The 19,080-nt window shown below is 45.8% G+C and overlaps 1 protein-coding gene across 4 annotated transcripts; it reads right to left on the bottom strand.

Annotated features, from left to right (window-relative positions):
• Window positions 1-7,977: 7,977 nt before the first annotated feature.
• LOC310662773 (NACHT, LRR and PYD domains-containing protein 1a allele 5-like) lies at window positions 7,978-18,809 on the bottom strand. Of its 4 annotated transcripts, XM_083409875.1 has the most exons (10): window positions 18,033-18,809; window positions 17,592-17,999; window positions 16,522-16,643; window positions 15,421-15,485; window positions 13,336-13,559; window positions 12,453-12,706; window positions 11,895-12,023; window positions 11,592-11,733; window positions 11,469-11,498; window positions 8,769-11,052 (listed from the first exon to the last, which is right to left on the bottom strand). In XM_083409875.1, exons 1-10 carry the CDS (start codon window positions 18,577-18,579, stop codon window positions 10,760-10,762), a joined length of 2,214 nt encoding a protein of 737 aa, XP_083266001.1. In that variant the 5' UTR covers window positions 18,580-18,809; the 3' UTR covers window positions 8,769-10,759. The 4 variants fall into 4 exon arrangements, with proteins under 4 accessions (XP_083266002.1, XP_083266001.1, XP_083265999.1 ...); XM_083409876.1 differs by lacking the exon at window positions 8,769-11,052 and adding an exon at window positions 7,978-8,194 and having other exon boundaries at window positions 17,592-18,809; XM_083409873.1 differs by having other exon boundaries at window positions 11,469-11,495; window positions 17,592-18,809.
• Window positions 18,810-19,080: the final 271 nt, after the last annotated feature.

The following is a 19,080-nucleotide window of genomic DNA, read 5'->3' as shown; positions in this document are numbered from 1 at the left end:
CGGCAGGCGCGCAAGTTGCGCGGATTCGGAAGGGCTCCGAGGGGAAGGACTCTGAAGTCTGCTTAAGCTTTTCTGAGAGAGGTTTTTCCTACATTGTGGTAGAAGGGAAGGGGTTTCTTGTCCCCGGGATCCAAACATGGGAGGAGGCCGGGGAAAAGCGGGAGGAAGGGACAGGACGCAGCAGGTGGTTGAGCAACCGCAGCGCGATGCGCGTGGGGAGGGGGACCCACACCGTGCTGATAAATGAATTTTCAGCCTCATAGAGGTTCATTTGAAAATAAGAAATAGAACCTTCAGTGCCTTCCGCCCAGAGATTCAAGCACCTTCTGTGCCAACTTTTAAACCCCTGCTGAAAATTGTTCTATTCTGCCTGGCCTATGCAGGAAATTAATGATCCTTTCATAATGGTTAAGTGATGTCTGGTTTTAACTCCCCCCGCCCCCTCCAGTTCTGTTGCTGTAAACCACTTTGCTATATTGTGTATTAATCACAATATAGCAAACTTTTTCAGCAGGGGGCCGGTCCACTGTCCCGGTGTGGGGGCCCGGACTATATATATTTTTTTTGGGGGGGGGGAGATGAACGAATTCCTATGCCCCACAAATAACCCAGAGATGCATTTTAAATAAAAGGACACATTCAATTCATGTAACAACACGCTGAATCCCGTACAGTCTGTGGGCTGGATTTAGAAGGTGATTGGGCCGGATCCGGCCCCCGGGCCTTAGTTTGCCTACCCATGCTATTAATGGTATAGCAGTATACAAATACTTTTATAAATGCATGCATGAATCTGCTTTGCTTTCTTGTGGGCGAATCTTGTGTGTGTGATTTGGTGTTGCCTTTTAGGATATGCATAAGTCCCACCAATAATAGCTGAGTTGTACACAAAAAAAGAACCAGGACCTCCTCACCCCTCTCCTTAATCCCAGAACTGTATTGAAGTAGTCAGGATGCCCTAATGTGCTCTCTTTGCATTTGACTTCCTGGCTATTTTGGGAGGTTGCTGATCCTCATTTCCTCCCATTAACATTTAGTTAAACAAGGCATGTGATGGGAAGTCATCCTCCATGGAGGAGAGAGGAGGAAGGATGGTTAGGAGTTGGGGCAACCTATTCTCTGCACCAGGTAAATTATCAGTACAGTGGTACCTCGAATTACAAATGCCTCAGGTTACAAATCCCCTTCATGGATCACTGCCTTGCCGTGGCGAAGGGGCTTGAAGAACTCAGAGAAGCTATGAACTATGCCGAGCAGGGCACCCAAGATGAACAGGTCATAGTGGAGAGTTTGGACCAAACGTGATCCACCTGGAGCAGGAACCGGCAAGCCACTCCAGTATCCCTGCCAAGAAAACTCCATGGACAAAGACAACAGGCATATAAAAGATATGACGCTGGAAGATGAGCCCCTCAGGTCGGAAGGCGTCCAATATGCTACTGGGGAAGAGCGGGGGACAAGTACAAGTAGATCCAGAGCTGATGAAGCGGCTGGGCCAAAGCCGAAAGGAAGCTCAGTTGCGGATATGCATGGAAGCGAAAGGAAAGTCCAATGCTGTTGTCAGAGCTGGCTCCGGGTCCCAGCTCACCAAGGACCAACGCTAGCCGATAGTATAGTATCAAAGTCTTTATTGAAGAATAGTTTCCATTTCAAAGCCTCAGCGTCCCAGCTCTACGTCTGAACTTTAGACCGGCGAAGCTCCATCTGAGTCTTCCCCCCCTGCGCACCAGTTTAACACTCTAATCTTACTCCACCTCTTCCTTCTCTCTCTCTTCCTCTGGGTCCTACTACCCCCCGGTGTCTCCTCCCTCCTGGACTCTTCTGATGCAGACGTTGACCCCTCGGACTCCTCCCCCTCTCTTCGGCGGGCTTTAGGACCTGGCTCCCTACCCGGGCTGCCCACCTTGCCGCCTTCCTGTACATTTGAACTTGGCGCGCGCGCGCGTTTAACTTTCCTGATGACCGTTTCCTCGCTCCCTGACGAGGGTGTGGTCGCTCCTGCCTCACGTTCTCCCGCTGCCCGCGCGCCACCTGATCCCGATGCTTGGGACTCCTCCCCCCTACTGCCCTCTGGGGGGGACGCTGGTCCGGATTTCCAGCTGCTACTCTCTGAGTCCCCTCTGGCCCCTTCTTCCTGAGGTGCCCCCCTGGGCACTCCCCTTGCCCTGACCATGGGGGCCCCTTTCTGTGAATCTTCCGAGTCACTGGAGAGACTCAGAGACCTTGGACTGCTGTCTTCGCTGACATTTCCTTCAGACTCCTCCCCCTCGCTCTCCATTTCCTCCCTCTCCTGTGACTCTGCTCCTGAACCCCTGACAGCTGTAAAGAAAAATATTGCATAGGAACCTGGAATGTAAGAACCATGAACCTGGGTAAGTTGGATGTGGTCAAAAATGAGATGGCAAGAATAAACATTGACATCCTGGGCATCAGTGAACTAAAATGGACGGGAATGGGCGAATTCAGTTCGGATGACTATCATATCTACTACTGTGGGCAAGAAACCCGCAAAAGAAATGGAGTGGCCCTCATAGTCAACAAAAGAGTGGCGAAAGCTGTACTGGGATGCAATCTCAAAAATGATAGAATGATCTCGATACGAATCCAAGGCAGACCTTTTAACATCACAGTAATCCAAGTTTATGCACCAACTACTGGTGCTGAAGAAACTGAAATTGACCAATTCTATGAAGACTTACAACACCTTATAGAAGTGACACCAAAGAAGGATGTTCTTCTCATTATAGGGGATTGGAATGCTAAAGTAGGGAGTCAAGAGGTAAAAGGAACAACTGGCAAATTTGGTCTTGGAATTCAAAACGAAGCAGGGCAAAGGCTAATAGAGTTCTGTCAAGAGAACAAGCTGGTCATCACAAACACTCTTTTCCAACAACACAAGAGACGACTCTACACATGGACATCACCAGATGGGCAGCATCGAAATCAGATTGATTATATTCTCTGCAGCCAAAGATGGAGAAGCTCTATACAGTCAGCAAAAACAAGACCTGGAGCTGACTGTGGCTCAGATCATCAGCTTCTTATAGCAAAATTCAAGCTTAAACTGAAGAAAGTAGGAAAAACCACTGGGCCGGTAAGATACAATCTAAACCAAATCCCTTATGAATACACAGTGGAAGTGAGGAACAGGTTTAAGGATTTAGAATTGCTGGACAGAGTGCCTGAAGAACTATGGATGGAGGCTCGAAACATTATACAGGAGGCAGCAACGAAAACCATCCCAATGAAAAGGAAATGCAAGAAAGCAAAGTGGCTGTCCAATGAGGCCTTACAAATAGCGGAGGAGAGAAGGCAAGCAAAATGCGAGGGAGATAGAGAAAGATACAGGAAATTGAATGCAGAATTCCAAAAAATAGCAAGGAGAGACAAGAAGGCCTTCTTAAATGAGCAATGCAAAGAAATAGAGGAAAACAACAGAATGGGAAGAACCAGAGATCTGTTCAAGAAAATTGGAGATATGAAAGGAACATTTCGTTCAAAGATTACCATAATAAAGGACAAAAGTGGTAAGGACCTAACAGAAGCAGAAGACATCAAGAAGAGGTGGCAAGAATACACAGAGGAACTATACCAGAAAGATATGGATATCTCGTACACCCCAGGTAGTGTGGTTGCTGACCTTGAGCCAGACATCCTGGAGAGTGAAGTCAAATGGGCCTTAGAAAGCATTGCAAATAACAAGGCCAGTGGAAGTGATGGTATTCCAGCTGAACTATTTAAAATTTTAAAAGATGATGCTGTTAAGGTGCTACACTCAATATGCCAGCAAGTTTGGAAAACTCAGCAGTGGCCAGAAGATTGGAGAAGGTCAGTCTACATCCCAATCCCAAAGAAGGGCAGTGCTAAAGAATGCTCCAACTACCGCACAATTGCACTCATTTCACACGCTAGCAGGGTTATGCTTAAAATTCTTCAAGGAAGGCTCAAGCAGTATGTGGACCGAGAACTCCCAGAAGTGCAAGCTGGATTTAGAAGAGGCAGGGGAACCAGAGACCAAATTGCAAACATGCGCTGGATTATGGAGAAAGCTAGAGAGTTCCAGAAAGACATCTACTTCTGCTTCATTGACTATGCAAAAGCCTTTGACTGTGTCGATCACAGCAAACTATGGCAAGTTCTTAAAGAAATGGGAGTGCCTGATCACCTCATCTGTCTCCTGAGAAATCTCTATGTGGGACAAGAAGCTACAGTTAGAACTGGATATGGAACAACTGATTGGTTCAAAATTGGGAAAGGAGTACGACAAGGCTGTATTTTGTCTCCCTGCTTATTTAACTTATATGCAGAATTCATCATGCGAAAGGCTGGGCTGGATGATTCCCTAGCCGGAATTAAGATTGCTGGAAGAAATATCAACAACCTCAGATATGCAGATGACACAACCTTGATGGCAGAAAGTGAGGAGGAATTAAAAAACCTTTTATTGAGGGTGAAAGAGGAGAGCACAAAATATGGTCTGAAGCTCAACATCAAAAAAACGAAGATCATGGCCACTGGTCCCATCACCTCCTGGCAAATAGAAGGGGAGGAAATGGAGGCAGTGAGAGATTTTACTTTCTTGGGCTCCATGATCACTGCAGATGGTGACAGCAGCCACGAAATTAAGAGACGCCTGCTTCTTGGGAGGAAAGCAATGGCAAACCTAGATAGCATTTTAAAAAGTAGAGACATCACCTTGCCAACAAAGGTCCGTATAGTAAAAGCTATGGTTTTCCCAGTAGTGATGTATGGAAGTGAGAGCTGGACCATAAAGAAGGCTGATCGCCGAAGAATTGACGCTTTTGAATTATGGTGCTGGAGGAGACTCTTGAGAGTCCCATGGACTGCAAGAAGATCAAACGCATCCATTCTTAAGGAAATCAGCCCTGAGTGCTCACTGGAAGGACAGATTGTGAAGCTGAGGCTCCAATACTTTGGCCACCTCATGAGAAGAGAAGACTCCCTGGAAAAGACCCTGATGTTGGGAAAGATGGAGGGCACAAGGAGAAGAGGACGACAGAGGACGAGATGGTTAGACAGTGTTCTCGAAGCTACAAACATGAATCTGACCAAACTGCGGGTGGCAGTGGAAGACAGAAGTGCCTGGCGTGCTCTGGTCCATGGGGTGACGAAGAGTCGGACACGACTGAACGACTAAACAACAACAGGTTACAAATGCTTCAGGTTACAAACTCCGCTAACCTGGAAGAGTTACCTCGAGTTGAGAACTTTGCCCCAGGATGAGAACGGAAATCGTGTGCCTGTGGCGCAGCATCAGCAAGAGTCCCCATTAGCGAAAGCACGCCTGTATTCATTAATAGAGAATCCGCAGAGTAACTTCTTTGATGCACTTTCTGTAAGACCACAGGAGCTCTTTCTCATGCCTCTCACTGCCTCAAAAAAACCAGCTTTGTTACAAAAGGTTTTTTTTCCTGCCTAATTTTTCACTTCCTCAAATGATTCTCAGAAGTCTCAAAAGCCACAGATTCAGAAGGAAAGCAACACAATGTTAGTTTCTAAGACCTGAACATAATCCCTTGGGAGCTATATATTGGAGTCTTCATCTCAGTACAGACACTGTATTGTGTGAAAGTTAAAAAGGCAAAATAATAATAATAATAATAATAATAATAATAATAATAATAATAATAATAAATAAAAGTCAGGGAATATGACCAAGATGCTGTTACCTCTTCCACCTTGTGGTACTCCCAGCTGCAACCCACCCTTAGTCAAAGACCACCTTATGTCATGTGGGTCTGCCAGATGGAGCCCCCCCCATTCTTCTCTCCCAGGTTGTCAGCTCTCTTACCTGTGTGCAACGTGCACTTCAAAATGCCGCTTCTTCATGTCAGGATACAGGAATTCAGCTTGCACATGTTGTCATAGGCCTTCTTGATGGGTTGACCTGTTGAGTTTGCCCTTGAACTTCTTGAGTTCATCTCTCCCTCCCCACCCCACAAGTAGTCCTGGAGAGGTGGTTCAAGGGTAGGATTTGCCATCATGCCCCTTCAGCACTGGTTGAGCCAATGCCAGAAAAAGGGCAAAGAAGAGGCTGCAAAGGCTAGTGAGAGGGTCTGCTTTTGCTGCCAGTTTCCAGCAACCCCAGTCAGTGCTAATGGAGAGCAGAGCTTTGGCCTGAATGAGGAGGTTCAGCCTGAATCCATTCTGCCTGCACTTCTCCCCCTCATCATTTATTGGGTGATTGCAGAGGTGGAGCAAGGTGGGTGCCGTTCGCCCCGGATGTCATCCCTGAGGGGAGTGACATCACCGCCCTACCCCCCAGATGCTCGGCACGGGCGGTGCACCCTGGGACACTCACCCCGCCCCCCCCAGGACGCTTGCCCCACCACCTGGGGCGCTAGCCCTGCCCCTGCGGGCAGCTAGCTCCACCCCCCGGGTGCACGCCACTCTGGGTGCCGGAGCAGCTAACTCCACCACTGGGTGATTGGTGCTGTCTATGGTCACTTCCACATGATCATTTTTTGTGGGGGGGGGCATTTATCCCAATTTGTTTGCAGGGAAATTAGATGGCAGCATTTGCTCTGATTCATTTTCAGGAAGGCTAGATGTTGCTTCAAAGCAAGTGCTGTCTGACATTTCCCACCACATTTTTCTGTCACTCTCCTTTTGGGAAAGCGAGAATGTTGCACAACAGCTTTAAATCTGCTTTAATTGCGCAAACTGAATTTGCTTGTGTGTGGTTGGAATCCCCATTCAAAAATAGCGGCCGTCTTGGAGTGTCCTATGATGCTCTTTGGGAATATCCCTTCTCTTGGCACAACCGTGCACTTAAAAATGCTGATTTTTGCAGCATGTGGTTTCTGCAGGACTTGAGAGAGAGACGTTCTGGTGGGATGAAGCTGGAGGAAAAAACAAATTAAAGGCAGCTGAGCCGGGTGATATATTAAAACGACATCAGAATCATCTGGCTAACTCGGTTACAACTCCACAGGCTGAAAGGTGGAGTGATACACCATTATTTGCATTAGTAGCAAATCAGTAACAGAATATTCCAGCATGCCTGCATTTAGCTGTATATGGTGTGACAATTGCCCTTCCCTTCCTAACGCCGGCAGTTGGAGCACATTCAGTGCGTAAAACTTCAGACTAGGCTGATTGGGGAAGGTCCATGACTCAATGGCAGAGCGTTTGCTTTTATGCAAAAAGACCCAAGGTTCAATCCCTTGTGGTCTCCAGGTAGCGCTGGGAAGACCCCTGTCCTGGACCCTGAAGAGTCACCGTCAGTGTCATTAATACTGAGCCAGGTGGACCAAGTGACATGAGGCAGCTTCCTGTATTCCTGTGCTCTCAGATAAGTCCAGCAATCCAACCTGGCCTGCATAGATAGGGACTAGGGTTGGCAAGGCGTGCGGGCTTGAAGTTTCAGATCCCTAAGCGTGCCCTTATTTTCAAAGTTTCTTCCTCCTTGAGAGGACTTCTGTTCCTCATTTTAAAGGCCAGTAATTGGAAAGTATTTCTCAACTGGTGTATATATTATGAGGGATCTATGGCCTTCTGCTGACCTTCATTTCCTTCCATTAACTTTTAGGTAAGTAAGACATGCAACATGACACCAACCCGCCAGGAGAGGAGACAGCAGGAAGGAGAACACAAGCCCACAGGTTGCTCCTGATCTAACCACAGTTAGGAAACCAGGCAGCCTCAGGTGTGCAGGGGTAAGCGCCAGGATTAATGGGCGAACTGCAGAGTAACTTCTTCTCTGGGAAATTGTTTGCAAGACCACAGGTCTTCTCCTTCACATCTCTCACCGAGACAACAGAGTCCTTCAAAACTGTCAACAAACTCATGTAAGACCCCAAGTTAATATCAGTATTCCATTAATGTACAAAATATACCTTTAATTAGCCATCCTAGTTAATATATCATTCCATCTCCAGCGTCAAACTCAGGCCTGTGCCATTCATACTTCGAAGGCCTTCTAGGGGAATGGATAGCAGCAGAAAAAGGCAAAACAAGGTTTGATTAAATTTATTGTGGCAGGGAGTTCTGTAGACCCTGAAGTATAAAAACTAAAGGAGCACAAATACCTAAACCTGTTCACTAAAGGAACTGAATGAATTTGCCCTTGGACTTCTTGAGTTCCTCCTCCCCAAGTCCTTCAAGATGTCTAAAAGATGGCTGTGGATGATCTTCACCATCACACCCATTCAAAGTCAGCACCAGCTGAGCCCTGTAAAAAAGCACAAAACAGGAGAGGCTGCATGTGGGAATTGTGGATAGTAGGAGAGGATATATTGATTAAATATTATCCTTCCTAACTCAAGCTAGTGAGTCATACAGCAGAGTTCATTCCCTTCTACACACAGCAGGAAGCTAGGTGTAAGTGGCTCCTGTCCTGCTTTGCTGCTTTAAAGCGAGCTGTGGAGTAGGGAGGGAGGGACGGGATCACTTTAAAGCAGCAAAGAGGGAGAGGAGCCATTTACACGAGAGGAGGCTGCTGGGATTCCTGTGTCAGGTCTGTCCGGGGGCGTGCTGCCTCCCCGCTCGTCGCTCCTTGAGCGCGCATGCTAAAGAAACATAGAGCTCCTGTCCCTCTCCGTCTCACTCTGATATTATACTGGTAGTTTATTAAATAGTTGAGTACAACATTTGATTCAGAATATCCCCCCCCCCCCCGTTTTCCTCCTCTAAAAACTAGGTGCGTCTTATGGTCAGATGTGTCTTATGGAGCAAAAAATATGGTATATTCCTGGTAAGACCCCTTTGATTCCCTCCTAAAAGAAAAAAGACACGAGTCTTCATTATAAGTAATGAAATGTTTACTCACATTCAGTTCAAAGTATGATCCCAGAAATAATAATAATAATTTATTATTTATACCCTGCCCATCTGGCTGGGTTTCCCCAGCCAATTTGCGCAGCTCCTAATTGAATATTAAAAACACAATACAGCATACAACATTAAAAGTTCCCTAAACAGGGCTGCCTTCAGATGTCTTTTAAAACTAGAATAGTTGCTTATTTCCTTGACATCTGATGGGAGAGCGTTCCACAGGGCAGGCGCCACTACTGAGAAGGCCCTCTGCCTGGTTCCCTGTAACCTCACTTCTCGCAGTGAGGGAACTGCCAGAAGGCCCTCGGTGCTGGATCTCAGTGTCTAGGCTAAACAATGGAGGTGGAGACATTCCTTCAGTTATACAGGACCGAGGCCATTTGGGGCTTTAAAGGTCAGCATCAACACTTTGAATTGTGCTCAGAAACATACTAGAAGCCAATACATGCCTCTCAGGACTAGTGTGGCTTACATCCTTGTAAGGATGGGCCTATGTGCTGCTGGCAGAGAGCCAGCAGACAGCATCAAATGCACCAGGAGCAGTGGCCAAAATAGGAGAGAGAGATGGTTGCATGACTGGGCCTTTTGTTAGGTCTGCAAGGGTCATGCTCATCTACTTGGTCACATGCAGGGGGAGAAAGCTCCAGACCAGGTGTAACAGGAAATTCTACCTTGGCTGGAGTAACATTTCCTGTGTCCACTCTAGGGAAACAAGAAATGTTGTATTTGACTGCTCCAATGGATTACATCCCACACTGCAGAGGTAAGCAGGAAGGAGTGTCTCATTCTGTTGTCATTTCCAGTCCCTCTAGTTAGTGTGAGGGAGGCAGGGGGCTCAGCCTGAGGCCCAGAGTCCAGCCTGGAACAGCCCCTGTTGCAATTCTTTCTCCCCACTTCTTCGCTACACTGCAGAAGGAACTCTTCTGGAGATCTCTTCAGCCTGTGAAGCTCTTTGAGGACCTCTTTTCTGCCTTGCACAAACCTATGCTTAGTGCTTGCTGGTTTTGCAGCGCTTCATTTTTGCTGGACTGTTGAGAGCAAAGTTAGGATGGGAAGAAGCTGAAAGAAAAGCTGAGGGGACAAAGTTAAGTGACAGAGGATCAGGCTTGTTATATATATATATATATATATATATATATATATATGAATGAAACAACTGTGAGATTTGGGCAATTTCCTGCCATTCTGTTGTGCTCCCATAACTCTGGTTTTCAGAAATAACTGTGACACTTTTTCTATCAATCTAAAACCAGAACTTATCTGATTTAGGTTGAAAAACCTGTCAGCCTAAAATCCTTGTACGTTTTCTGATCGCTCACTGCTGATGACTGGGGTGTGTGTGTTTAAATGCTGCTCGATTTGGCAGTGGACGTGCCTGTTCCCTACTGGTGCAGCCAAAGCAAGCAGTCCCCTTATTGTTAAGACACCTGCTTAAGGAGAGACATCTCCCTCATGCTGCTGGGGCTTGCAATAAGCAAGTTTCTTTCTCCCACTCTTCTCTGGTGATGGACAAACTGGAAAAGGACAAGGCTCAGCCAGCAGCAATTGCTGATTTTGATGGCAATGGATTGAGGATTAATTTTGTAAATTAAAATTTAAACCTCCTGTCCCACACGTGTTTGAGAAACAGGCTGTGAAGCCCTTTTAGCAGAATAAAAAAAACCCTAATGCAGCTCAAGGCAAGCTAGGAATTAGGCAATTGCACCGGTTTATTTGTGGTCAGCTGACCTCCCCTTCTTTGTCCTTATTGCTAAGAATGAACCACACGTTTTAGTAAGATAAACAAAAGAGAGCTCATGCAGGGGAAAATACATAGTATTATTTCCTTTGTTGGAAATCCCCCCCCCAAAGCATTAAGGAAGTGACCTCATACGGTCCCTCCTTTATTGATTAAGGAAGAACTGAAGTCACATAGTACATGCAGTTGGAGTTGCTGTTGTCTCTCTTTGACTTCATTGTGGTCTCATTTCCCTTCCAGTTCATCAAAAAGATATGGATTTCTGTTCTTCAGTACTTTGTAAAGCAGATCCTTGCAATAGCGGTTCCAACTTGGCGCCAGCATATAGAGCGCCCTCATTTTCTCTTGGTTGGTTCCCTTCGAAGAGATCATTTCATACTGCTCATTATTCAGAATGGTGCCAAGGAGCATATCCAGCACCGCTTCAACGTTGCTGGTCCGCTGGATCAGCTCTTCCCGGTGTTGCTCAATGAAATGTTGTTTTGATGAGACTGACATTGGATGAGGTGGGCTTGCCTCTGTCAGACAAAAAATAAAAGAAAATGCTCTTTTAAAAAATGGCTTCAGAGGATGTTTCAAGACAGTGAGCTCTAGAGAGAGGTGGTCAAAGTAGAAGGCCTAGTTTGTCTTCAAGCTGTCCTGGCTCCCAGACATTTATAGGGATAGAAAATGGCTGAGAATATGAGAAATAACTCATGGCATGTTCCAGAGGCACTGCTGAGGAACAGTGCAGTCGTCTCTATGTAGCCACTAGCAGCTGGAAAAGAGAGAGAGAGAGAGAGAGAGAGAGAGAGAGAGAGAGAATGAGTAGATGCATGAAGCAAGCAGAGACTACAAGGATGACTTCCAAATCTCACTCTAAAATTTCCCATAGTGAATATGCACCATTCCAGATGTGCAACCCTGGGTAGGCTATTACTGCATTCCTACTGACCTTCTGTTGGGTTAGAAGATTTCAGCTCTTCTGAAAGAGAACAGGGAAGATGCAGTCAGAGAGTGCATGTGGCCTTTTCAAGCTATGGTCCAATCTTACGGTCTTCCCTTGAGCAAAGCTCACCTTGTCTCACAAAGGCCTCCCAGATGACTTCATCCCTTTTCTTCTCTATCAGGTTGAAGTGGAACTTATCTTGCCTGTGTTCAGCATAGAGTTCAAGGTACTGCTGCTCCATGTCTGCATGCAAATATTGAAGCTCCAGTTCCTGTGGGAAAGAGGGAAAGCTGTGTGACTATGGCCTAGCCCATGGTCTACCAATTTTAAGGGGAGTAAATAAGAGGTTGAAGGGATCCTGGTATAGCTGTCCCCTTCTCATACCACACAGACTCCCCCCAGGTAACACTTTCCATCATTTTTGCGTCTTACCTTGGGGCAGATTTCAACATCATCTAACTTCCGCACAAAGAAGCGAGAGCCAATCCTCAGAGGCTTGAGGATGACAGAGGGTTTATCCAATCTCCACGAAGGGCATTTCTCTTCTTTCTCATGGACTGTCTGGGAAGCACAAACAGAGTGATTTTTGAGACATGCAAGGGAGATGCCAAGCTGCTAAGCCAATTCCAAGCCTCACCTCAGGGAAGACTTCAAAGTCAACATGCTGCATAACCTGGCATAAAGGTATTTTCTTTACACAATTCGATGACAACACTGTGTCTAGAGAAGAAGACAGTCATTTGGCTTCTGCCCAGCAAAGGAAAGGGGTTTATTTTTATACTGGATATTTGAATACTAATGCTGGTGGGGGACAACTGCTAATGTGGGTTCATGTTTGCTAGAACTTCAATCAATCAATCAATCAATCAATCAATCAATCAATATCAATCAATCCAAGCACACCTTGATGAATGAGTTTGCCCACAGTTCTTGCATCTAATTATATTGCAAGTCTCATGCCACTTAGCAGAGTGAAAGATTCCCAATTACCTTTCTTAGAGAAGAGTCGTTTGGGAGGAGGTATAGGTGGAATTTTTGGGCTGGAACTTCAAGCACTTGATAGAGCAGTGTGATGCAGTGGACCTTCATCTTCCGTTTAAACCAAGGCTTTTTGAAAACTACTCCACGGGGAGAGAACTTGGGGTTTCTCAACACAGCATGACGTGACCCCACTCTGCTTGGCTTTTCTAGACTCATCCCCTCTTCCACAAAATGACCAATGTAGACTTGGGAGCTGTCCCCATCTGTAAAAAAAAGGAACACAAATGGAATATGGGTCAATAATAGGTAGCTTGCTTAGGGCAGCGGCTCTGGAGGTTATCTAAACATTTTTCAAAAAATAATTTTTATTAAGAATTTCATCATAACAAATTATCAAAAACATATCATCTTCATTTCCCCCATTTCCCCCTTCCACCTCCCCAAGAAAAACCCTCCCTCCCCCCAAGACTCCCCTCAGCTCCTCTCTCTGATTTTTCAACACATGTTATTCTCTGCATAATATAAACTTGTAAAGATCCTTAATTGATCTGTCTATTATGTTAGCAATAATAAATTTGTGTATGTTTATTCAAAACCTGCCAAAGAGTCCAGTTCATTTTGTTGTTGTTTTAAGTAATTTGTAAAATGTTCCCATTCTTCTTTAAAGCCAGATATCTCCTCCTGCACACTAGCCCTTCTCTTTTCTGCACCAGCCCTCCTGGTAACAGCTCCTTCCTGTTTACCCGCCACCTCTGAGTCAAAACAGGTAATGTTGTACTTGACTGCTCCCAGTGGATTACATCCCACACATGTTAAATCGTATTCTTGTTTAGTATTCATTCCTCCAGTTACAGTTATACCATTGGAAGGTTCCCCCCCCCCCCCACCGTACCTGCAAGGCACAGGAAGTGAGGGAAGTGAACGGCTGCCACAGCCTCGAGTGGATCCGCTTGGATGTTGAGCAAAGGACCAGCGACAGACAACCTCTGTGCATCCCTTCCATTCAGGTGCTTGTGCCACGAATCAAAGTGGTATGTTATGGTGACACCCGCTCCCACCTCAAATATGAGATCAGTGTAGTAGCACTGAAAGGAGCCAGCCTCAAGGGAGCACAACCTGAATGCAACAAAGAGAAAGATGAAAGGAATAGTGATCAGTGCAGTTTCCCCTGCTGTTCTATTAGATCAGGGGTGACCAGCTCCCAAGAGACTGTGATCTACTCAGAGAGTTAAAAACTGGCAGTGATCTACCCACTTTTTTGGGGTTCAGGCCAAAGTAGCTGAGCTTTTTTCAGGGAGGAGGAAAGGCCCAGTTTTGGGGGGTGCAGGGGGGAAATGCTGAGCTTTTTTTTTAGAGGAGCCAAAGTTGTTAAGGGTTTTTTGGGGGGAGCTGGTGATCTACCACAGACGTCCAGTGATCTACCGGTAGGTCAGGATCTACCTGTTGGACATGCCTGTATTAGATGTATCTGTAGCTCATCTCACAACTATTAATATGTACGGCCTGCATGTTCTTCTCATACTAAGGACAATGTAGTAAAAGTTCAATACTGCCTGCATGTTCTGCTTCTTTGCTCTTGGCTCATCTGCATCTGATGCAGCTGTTGTGGGATGTGAAACACAAGAGCAGTTAAGTACAACATTCCTAGAGTGAACATGTTTACACATGGAGAGGAATGATTGTCCAGCCACCAGATAAACTTCCTGTTTCCTTCTGGGACAGACTTCCTATGTATGTGACTAGAGGTGGGCGTGGCCTCACCTGTGCAGGTAACGACAAAAGCACAGGGCAGGACAGCCATCTCTCTCTCTGTGACTACTTTCATCGAAGAAGCAACATCTGCTTAGCCAAAGATGCTCTTTTGGCCTCCAGCCAAGAGAGGACAAAGGGACTGTATGTTTATGGGATAGTTTCCAGGTGTATGTTACTTTTCTAAGCTAAGTCTGCCTTCTGGGATCCGATTGTGAACAGAATGTGAGTAAACTTTTTATACTTTTAAATAAGACTGTGTCGTGTCTTATCTTTTATGAGGGAATAAGGGGGAAATACCAGAACAGTTATTATAGAGGCTTTAGCGAGCCTGAGCAAACACATCTGCTGTGAGTTTAAAAAGGGGAATGTTACCCTGCTAAATTGTGAACTTGTTTACACAAGTTGGAAAGGCTATAATCAAACAATATATCCTCTCCTGCATCCCTGAACATTCCCACAGCTGTGTGGGTGGCAGACCTATGCAAATAACATATTGGAAGCTGTATGGGGATGAGGAGAGTTGATTAGAAGGGTAAGGATAAGAAAAAACTGGGCTTCCCTTGAAAGCTCTTTGCTACACAGTGGCCAAGTATAGGGATGAAGCTTTTAGTAAAGAGAATCTCCCAAGCAAACATCTTGCCACACACACATAGAGAAGTATTTTAGCTACAAGACTGCCCAGGAAGTAAGTAAGGCTTCTTTCGGTACTGGAAAAAAATGCTTTTAAATGCTGGAACTAACAAAAGGTTGTGTGAGTGACTCTTAGTAATTCTCTAAACCAGCCAAATCCAGTGAGCATGGGGAGGGCTCCAATCTCCCTTCCATTACCATGGCAGATAAGCTTTTCTGTAACAGAATTCACCCACCGCACAATCACAACATGCTGTCACAGATGTAAGCTGGTTATATGAAGATCATGAGACCCCAGAGATGTACCTAGGGTCTTTTGTGCCCTTGCAAGGAGCTGTATCAGCAACCCCCCCCCCTTGCGAATCACGTTGCCTTTGTGCTGCAGTATGAGAAGGGTGGGAAACTTCCGTGTCTGATCTCTCTGAGATGTCGCCACACACACATATACATTGTATATTTCTGGGGTGATTTTGGGTATGCCTCTGTGAGACCCACATTAGTTGAATGTGTTCTGTAGTACCTTTCCCAGAATTGTCAGCAGACAATTCAATGTTGAAAACATTATTTGAATGTAGAGATTGTAAAAAGATCTCACCTGTAGATTTCATGGTTCCTTTGTGAATCCCAAACCACATCTGGTATGATTTTCTCTGGAAGATCCTGTGGCAAAGCAGTAATGATTAATATTTATGCCATACTGCCCATCCTATCTGAAAATATAGGCATTCTTGTCTTCTTGCAGTGCCCTAGTTCCTACACCAAGGAGCATGGCTTGAGCCCCACCCTATGGAAACACTAAATGCTATTTCACAGCATCTGCCTTTTGTGTTTGTTTTGGCAATGAGCTATAGTATGGTGATTACAGGCATTATCTTTTCTTTTCTTTTTAATCTAGACTTTTAGCCAAAAATGTTTACAGAATATTTGCCATTCTTTCCAAAGATCTCGGTGTACTTACCAAAAGCAGAAGTAACCCAAAAATATTAAATTACCTGCACTCTCTGGGTAAGGAAAGATAAGGATGGGTGGGTGTGCAAGGAAGTATTGAACCAACATTTTGTAGTCATATCAATGCATTTGCATGCAGGTACACAGGAGTCAAGATGCACAACCTCCTCTTTAGTCAAAGAATTGCCTCCTGCTCCTTCAGACACTGGGGACAGGTTGTAATCTGAAGAATTCTATTGAAACATGGGATTATTGCAAATTGATAACATCATAGTATAGATCCCACACAGAACATTTCCACGCTATATACAGCAATCACAATAGGAGTGTGTGCAGTTGGCCATTTGCAGCTCACAACAAAAAACAACAACACACAATTATTTGTGTTGGAGACACCTGTCCATTCCAAGTACAGTGGTACCTCGGGTTACATATGCTTCAGGTTATAGACTCCGCTAACCTAGAAATAGTACCTCAGGTTAAGCACTTTGCTTCAGGATGAGAACAGAAATCGTGCTCCGGCGGTGCGGCGGCAGCAGGAGACCCCATTACCTAAAGTAGTGCTTCAGGTTAAGAACAGTTTCAGGTTAAGAACGAACCTCAAGAACGAATTAAGTACTTAACTCGAGGTACCACTGTAATTCGTGTTGAATAGCAAAACCACAACCTTACCTAAGCTTGAAATTCAAATTCACAAGTTAGGTGTTAAAAGGGGCTAATACAAATCAGGATGAGTCCAGTCCTTTACCTCTCTAGGACACTGGTAGCAAAATACAGTTTTCCTGGAATTTGCAGGACTTGTCTTTCGGCACTGCCCTTTCTCTGCAAATAGAGGGGATTCTGATACTTGCACCGAGAACTCAGGAATGCCTGTAAAAACAAGTGATTTATTTTCCCACATGGCTGCTGTGAAAATGAAGAAGCAAACCTTGAAGATTAGACAAATGTGAAGTGAATTTCACCTTGTTCTGCTTGTATGAGGAATAGGGGAAAGGCCTACTGAGTTCAGATTGGGACTGTAAACCTTTGGGTCCTCAGGAAATGGAATGCAAAAAGTAGAGATGGTACTAATTCGGTTGTTAACCCAATCTCTTCTCTCTCTCTCTCTCTCTCTCTCACACACACACAACTTTGATAACACAGGCATCCTGACATGGATAAATCAAAGTGGGGAAATGGAAACAAGAGATGATCTGAAGAGGGATGGAACCCACAGCAATCTTGCTGTAAATTTTCATTATTTATCTCATACTATAAATTCCTATTTATTCTATACTGAAAGTCAGACCTGATTACAAGTAGAAACCCTGATGAAACTACTTCTAACTAGTAAAAGACATCACAGGAGAAAACTGTGTCTGTTTGAGATCACTGGTTGTCTGCACCCACGTGTACTTGTAGTGTCATTTTTCAAAATAATTGCAAAGAAGGGGAAGTGACTAAAGCATGAAAAAGCTACAATGCAAAGATGATAAATAATGTTATTCTTGCCATTTAATGTCCATGTTGAAACGATGCGAAGAAATAATGTGAGGTGGAGGAAGGGCAAAGAGGGGCATTTAAAACTGCTTGAGGGTTGTTGGTTTTTTTACAACCAACTGAGGTATAAATTTTATGCAATAAAATAATATAAATATAGGTAGAGAGATCTGCGATTTCTGAGTCCTCCCTCCAATTGGTTAAGACACACTGAGAATGTAAATAATAAGTTTATGACAAATACGACCCAGCTAAAGAAACCTCTCTTCCTCCAGCCAACATTTCTTCCTGAGGAGTTAATCAGGCTCAAACAAATGTTCCCCTTTCCGAGGTCCTTACTTGTCCTTCCACGGAGAAGCTTGTCTGCCTGCGGCTGGCAGTCGATGGCCTTCAGCACCTTGGCTGCCACCTCCACGGCACCATCCACACCATAGTGTCTGAGCAGCAGATGGCAGAGAGTCCAAGCACCAAGTTCCTGGAGCCAGTCCTGGGTGACCTGGAGATCGCCCATCGGAGTGTAGAAATGGCAGAGTTCGCCCTTAAACCTTTTTAGCTCAGACTCATCTAAACTCTCCAGGGTGCACGCCAGGAGACCATAGGTGGCTCTATTATAGGTCAAATGGTGACCTGACAGCAGAAATGGTTCCATTGGGAGCCCAGAATCCTCTCCAGAAGAGTTCCCAGGATGAACCGCAGGGGCCAGAGACTTCTCCAAGGAGAGGGTATTGCAGTACCCCACCTGGTTGCCTGAAATGAAGTGGTTTTCTCTCCCAAAGTCACCATAGATGTCAGCAGGTTTGTAGGCATCATTGGTGAAGTAAGGGTTGTATCCTTCAAAGCTCAGAGCACCGAAGGGGATGTGTATTTGCCTCAGCTGGACTCTTGGCCTTTCAGAGTCATAAGTGCCAGAGTGGTATCCTGCAAGGTCCAGGGCATCCTCCGAGAAGGTGTGTTTTTTTCTCTGCAACGCGCCTCTCTCCCCCATTGCGCCCTGCCTCCCCAAGTCTCTGGGGCGCTCACGGAACGGCGCGCGGGGGAGGATCTGGTGCCGCCGCGTCCACAGCATTCCACCGCCTGCGCTCAGAGATCTTCTATCGGCCCTGACCGACTCCTCTCTCCTTACCGGGCTGCTATTTCCTCTTTCCTCGGGCACAGAAGCTCTGCGCCGATTTCTGTCCTCTGTCTGTGGGCCGCCCGCCCGCATTCTCGGTGGCGTGGCGTGTCGCGTCCGTAGAGAAGGAACCCCGCTTCCGACATCAGCGGACTCGACGGCGGGGACGGAGCCCGAGATTGCCGCGAGCACGTTCGGAGGGGCGTCTTCCTGCATCTGATTTTCTCAAGCAGGAGCTCAACCCGCTCTACTGCTACCTATCAGTCTTGTCCCGCTCTTGCTTCCTCCTAGTCAGAAGGAGGAGTGTCAGAAAAACCCCGGGGGCGGGCTCCTCTGAGGTCGCCTTCCTATCCGTAGCTGTCAACGTTTCCCTTTTTAAAAGGGAAATTCCGTTATTCAGAATAGGATTCCTCGCAAGAAAAGAGAAAAGTTGACAGCTATTGTTTAGTCGTGTCTGGAATTAAGGAGAGGGGTGAGTTGGTCCTGGTTCTTTTTTGTGCACAACTCAGCTATTATTGGTGGGACTTTGTTGTTGTTTAGTCGTTTAGTCGTGTCCGACTCTTCGTGACCCCATGGACCAGAGCACGCCAGGCACTCCTGTCTTCCACTGCCTCCCGCAGTTTGGTCAGACTCATGCTGGTAGCTTCGAGAACACTGTCCAACCATCTCGTCCTCTGTCGTCCCCTTCTCCTTGGTTTGACTGTATTAAATATGAGG

This window comes from Podarcis tiliguerta (assembly GCF_965153285.1).
Source record: "Podarcis tiliguerta genome assembly, chromosome: 13".
Lineage (NCBI taxonomy): Eukaryota > Metazoa > Chordata > Lepidosauria > Squamata > Lacertidae > Podarcis > Podarcis tiliguerta.
Note: the sequence above shows the minus strand (reverse complement) of the source record. Positions and strands in the feature narration are given on the sequence as shown.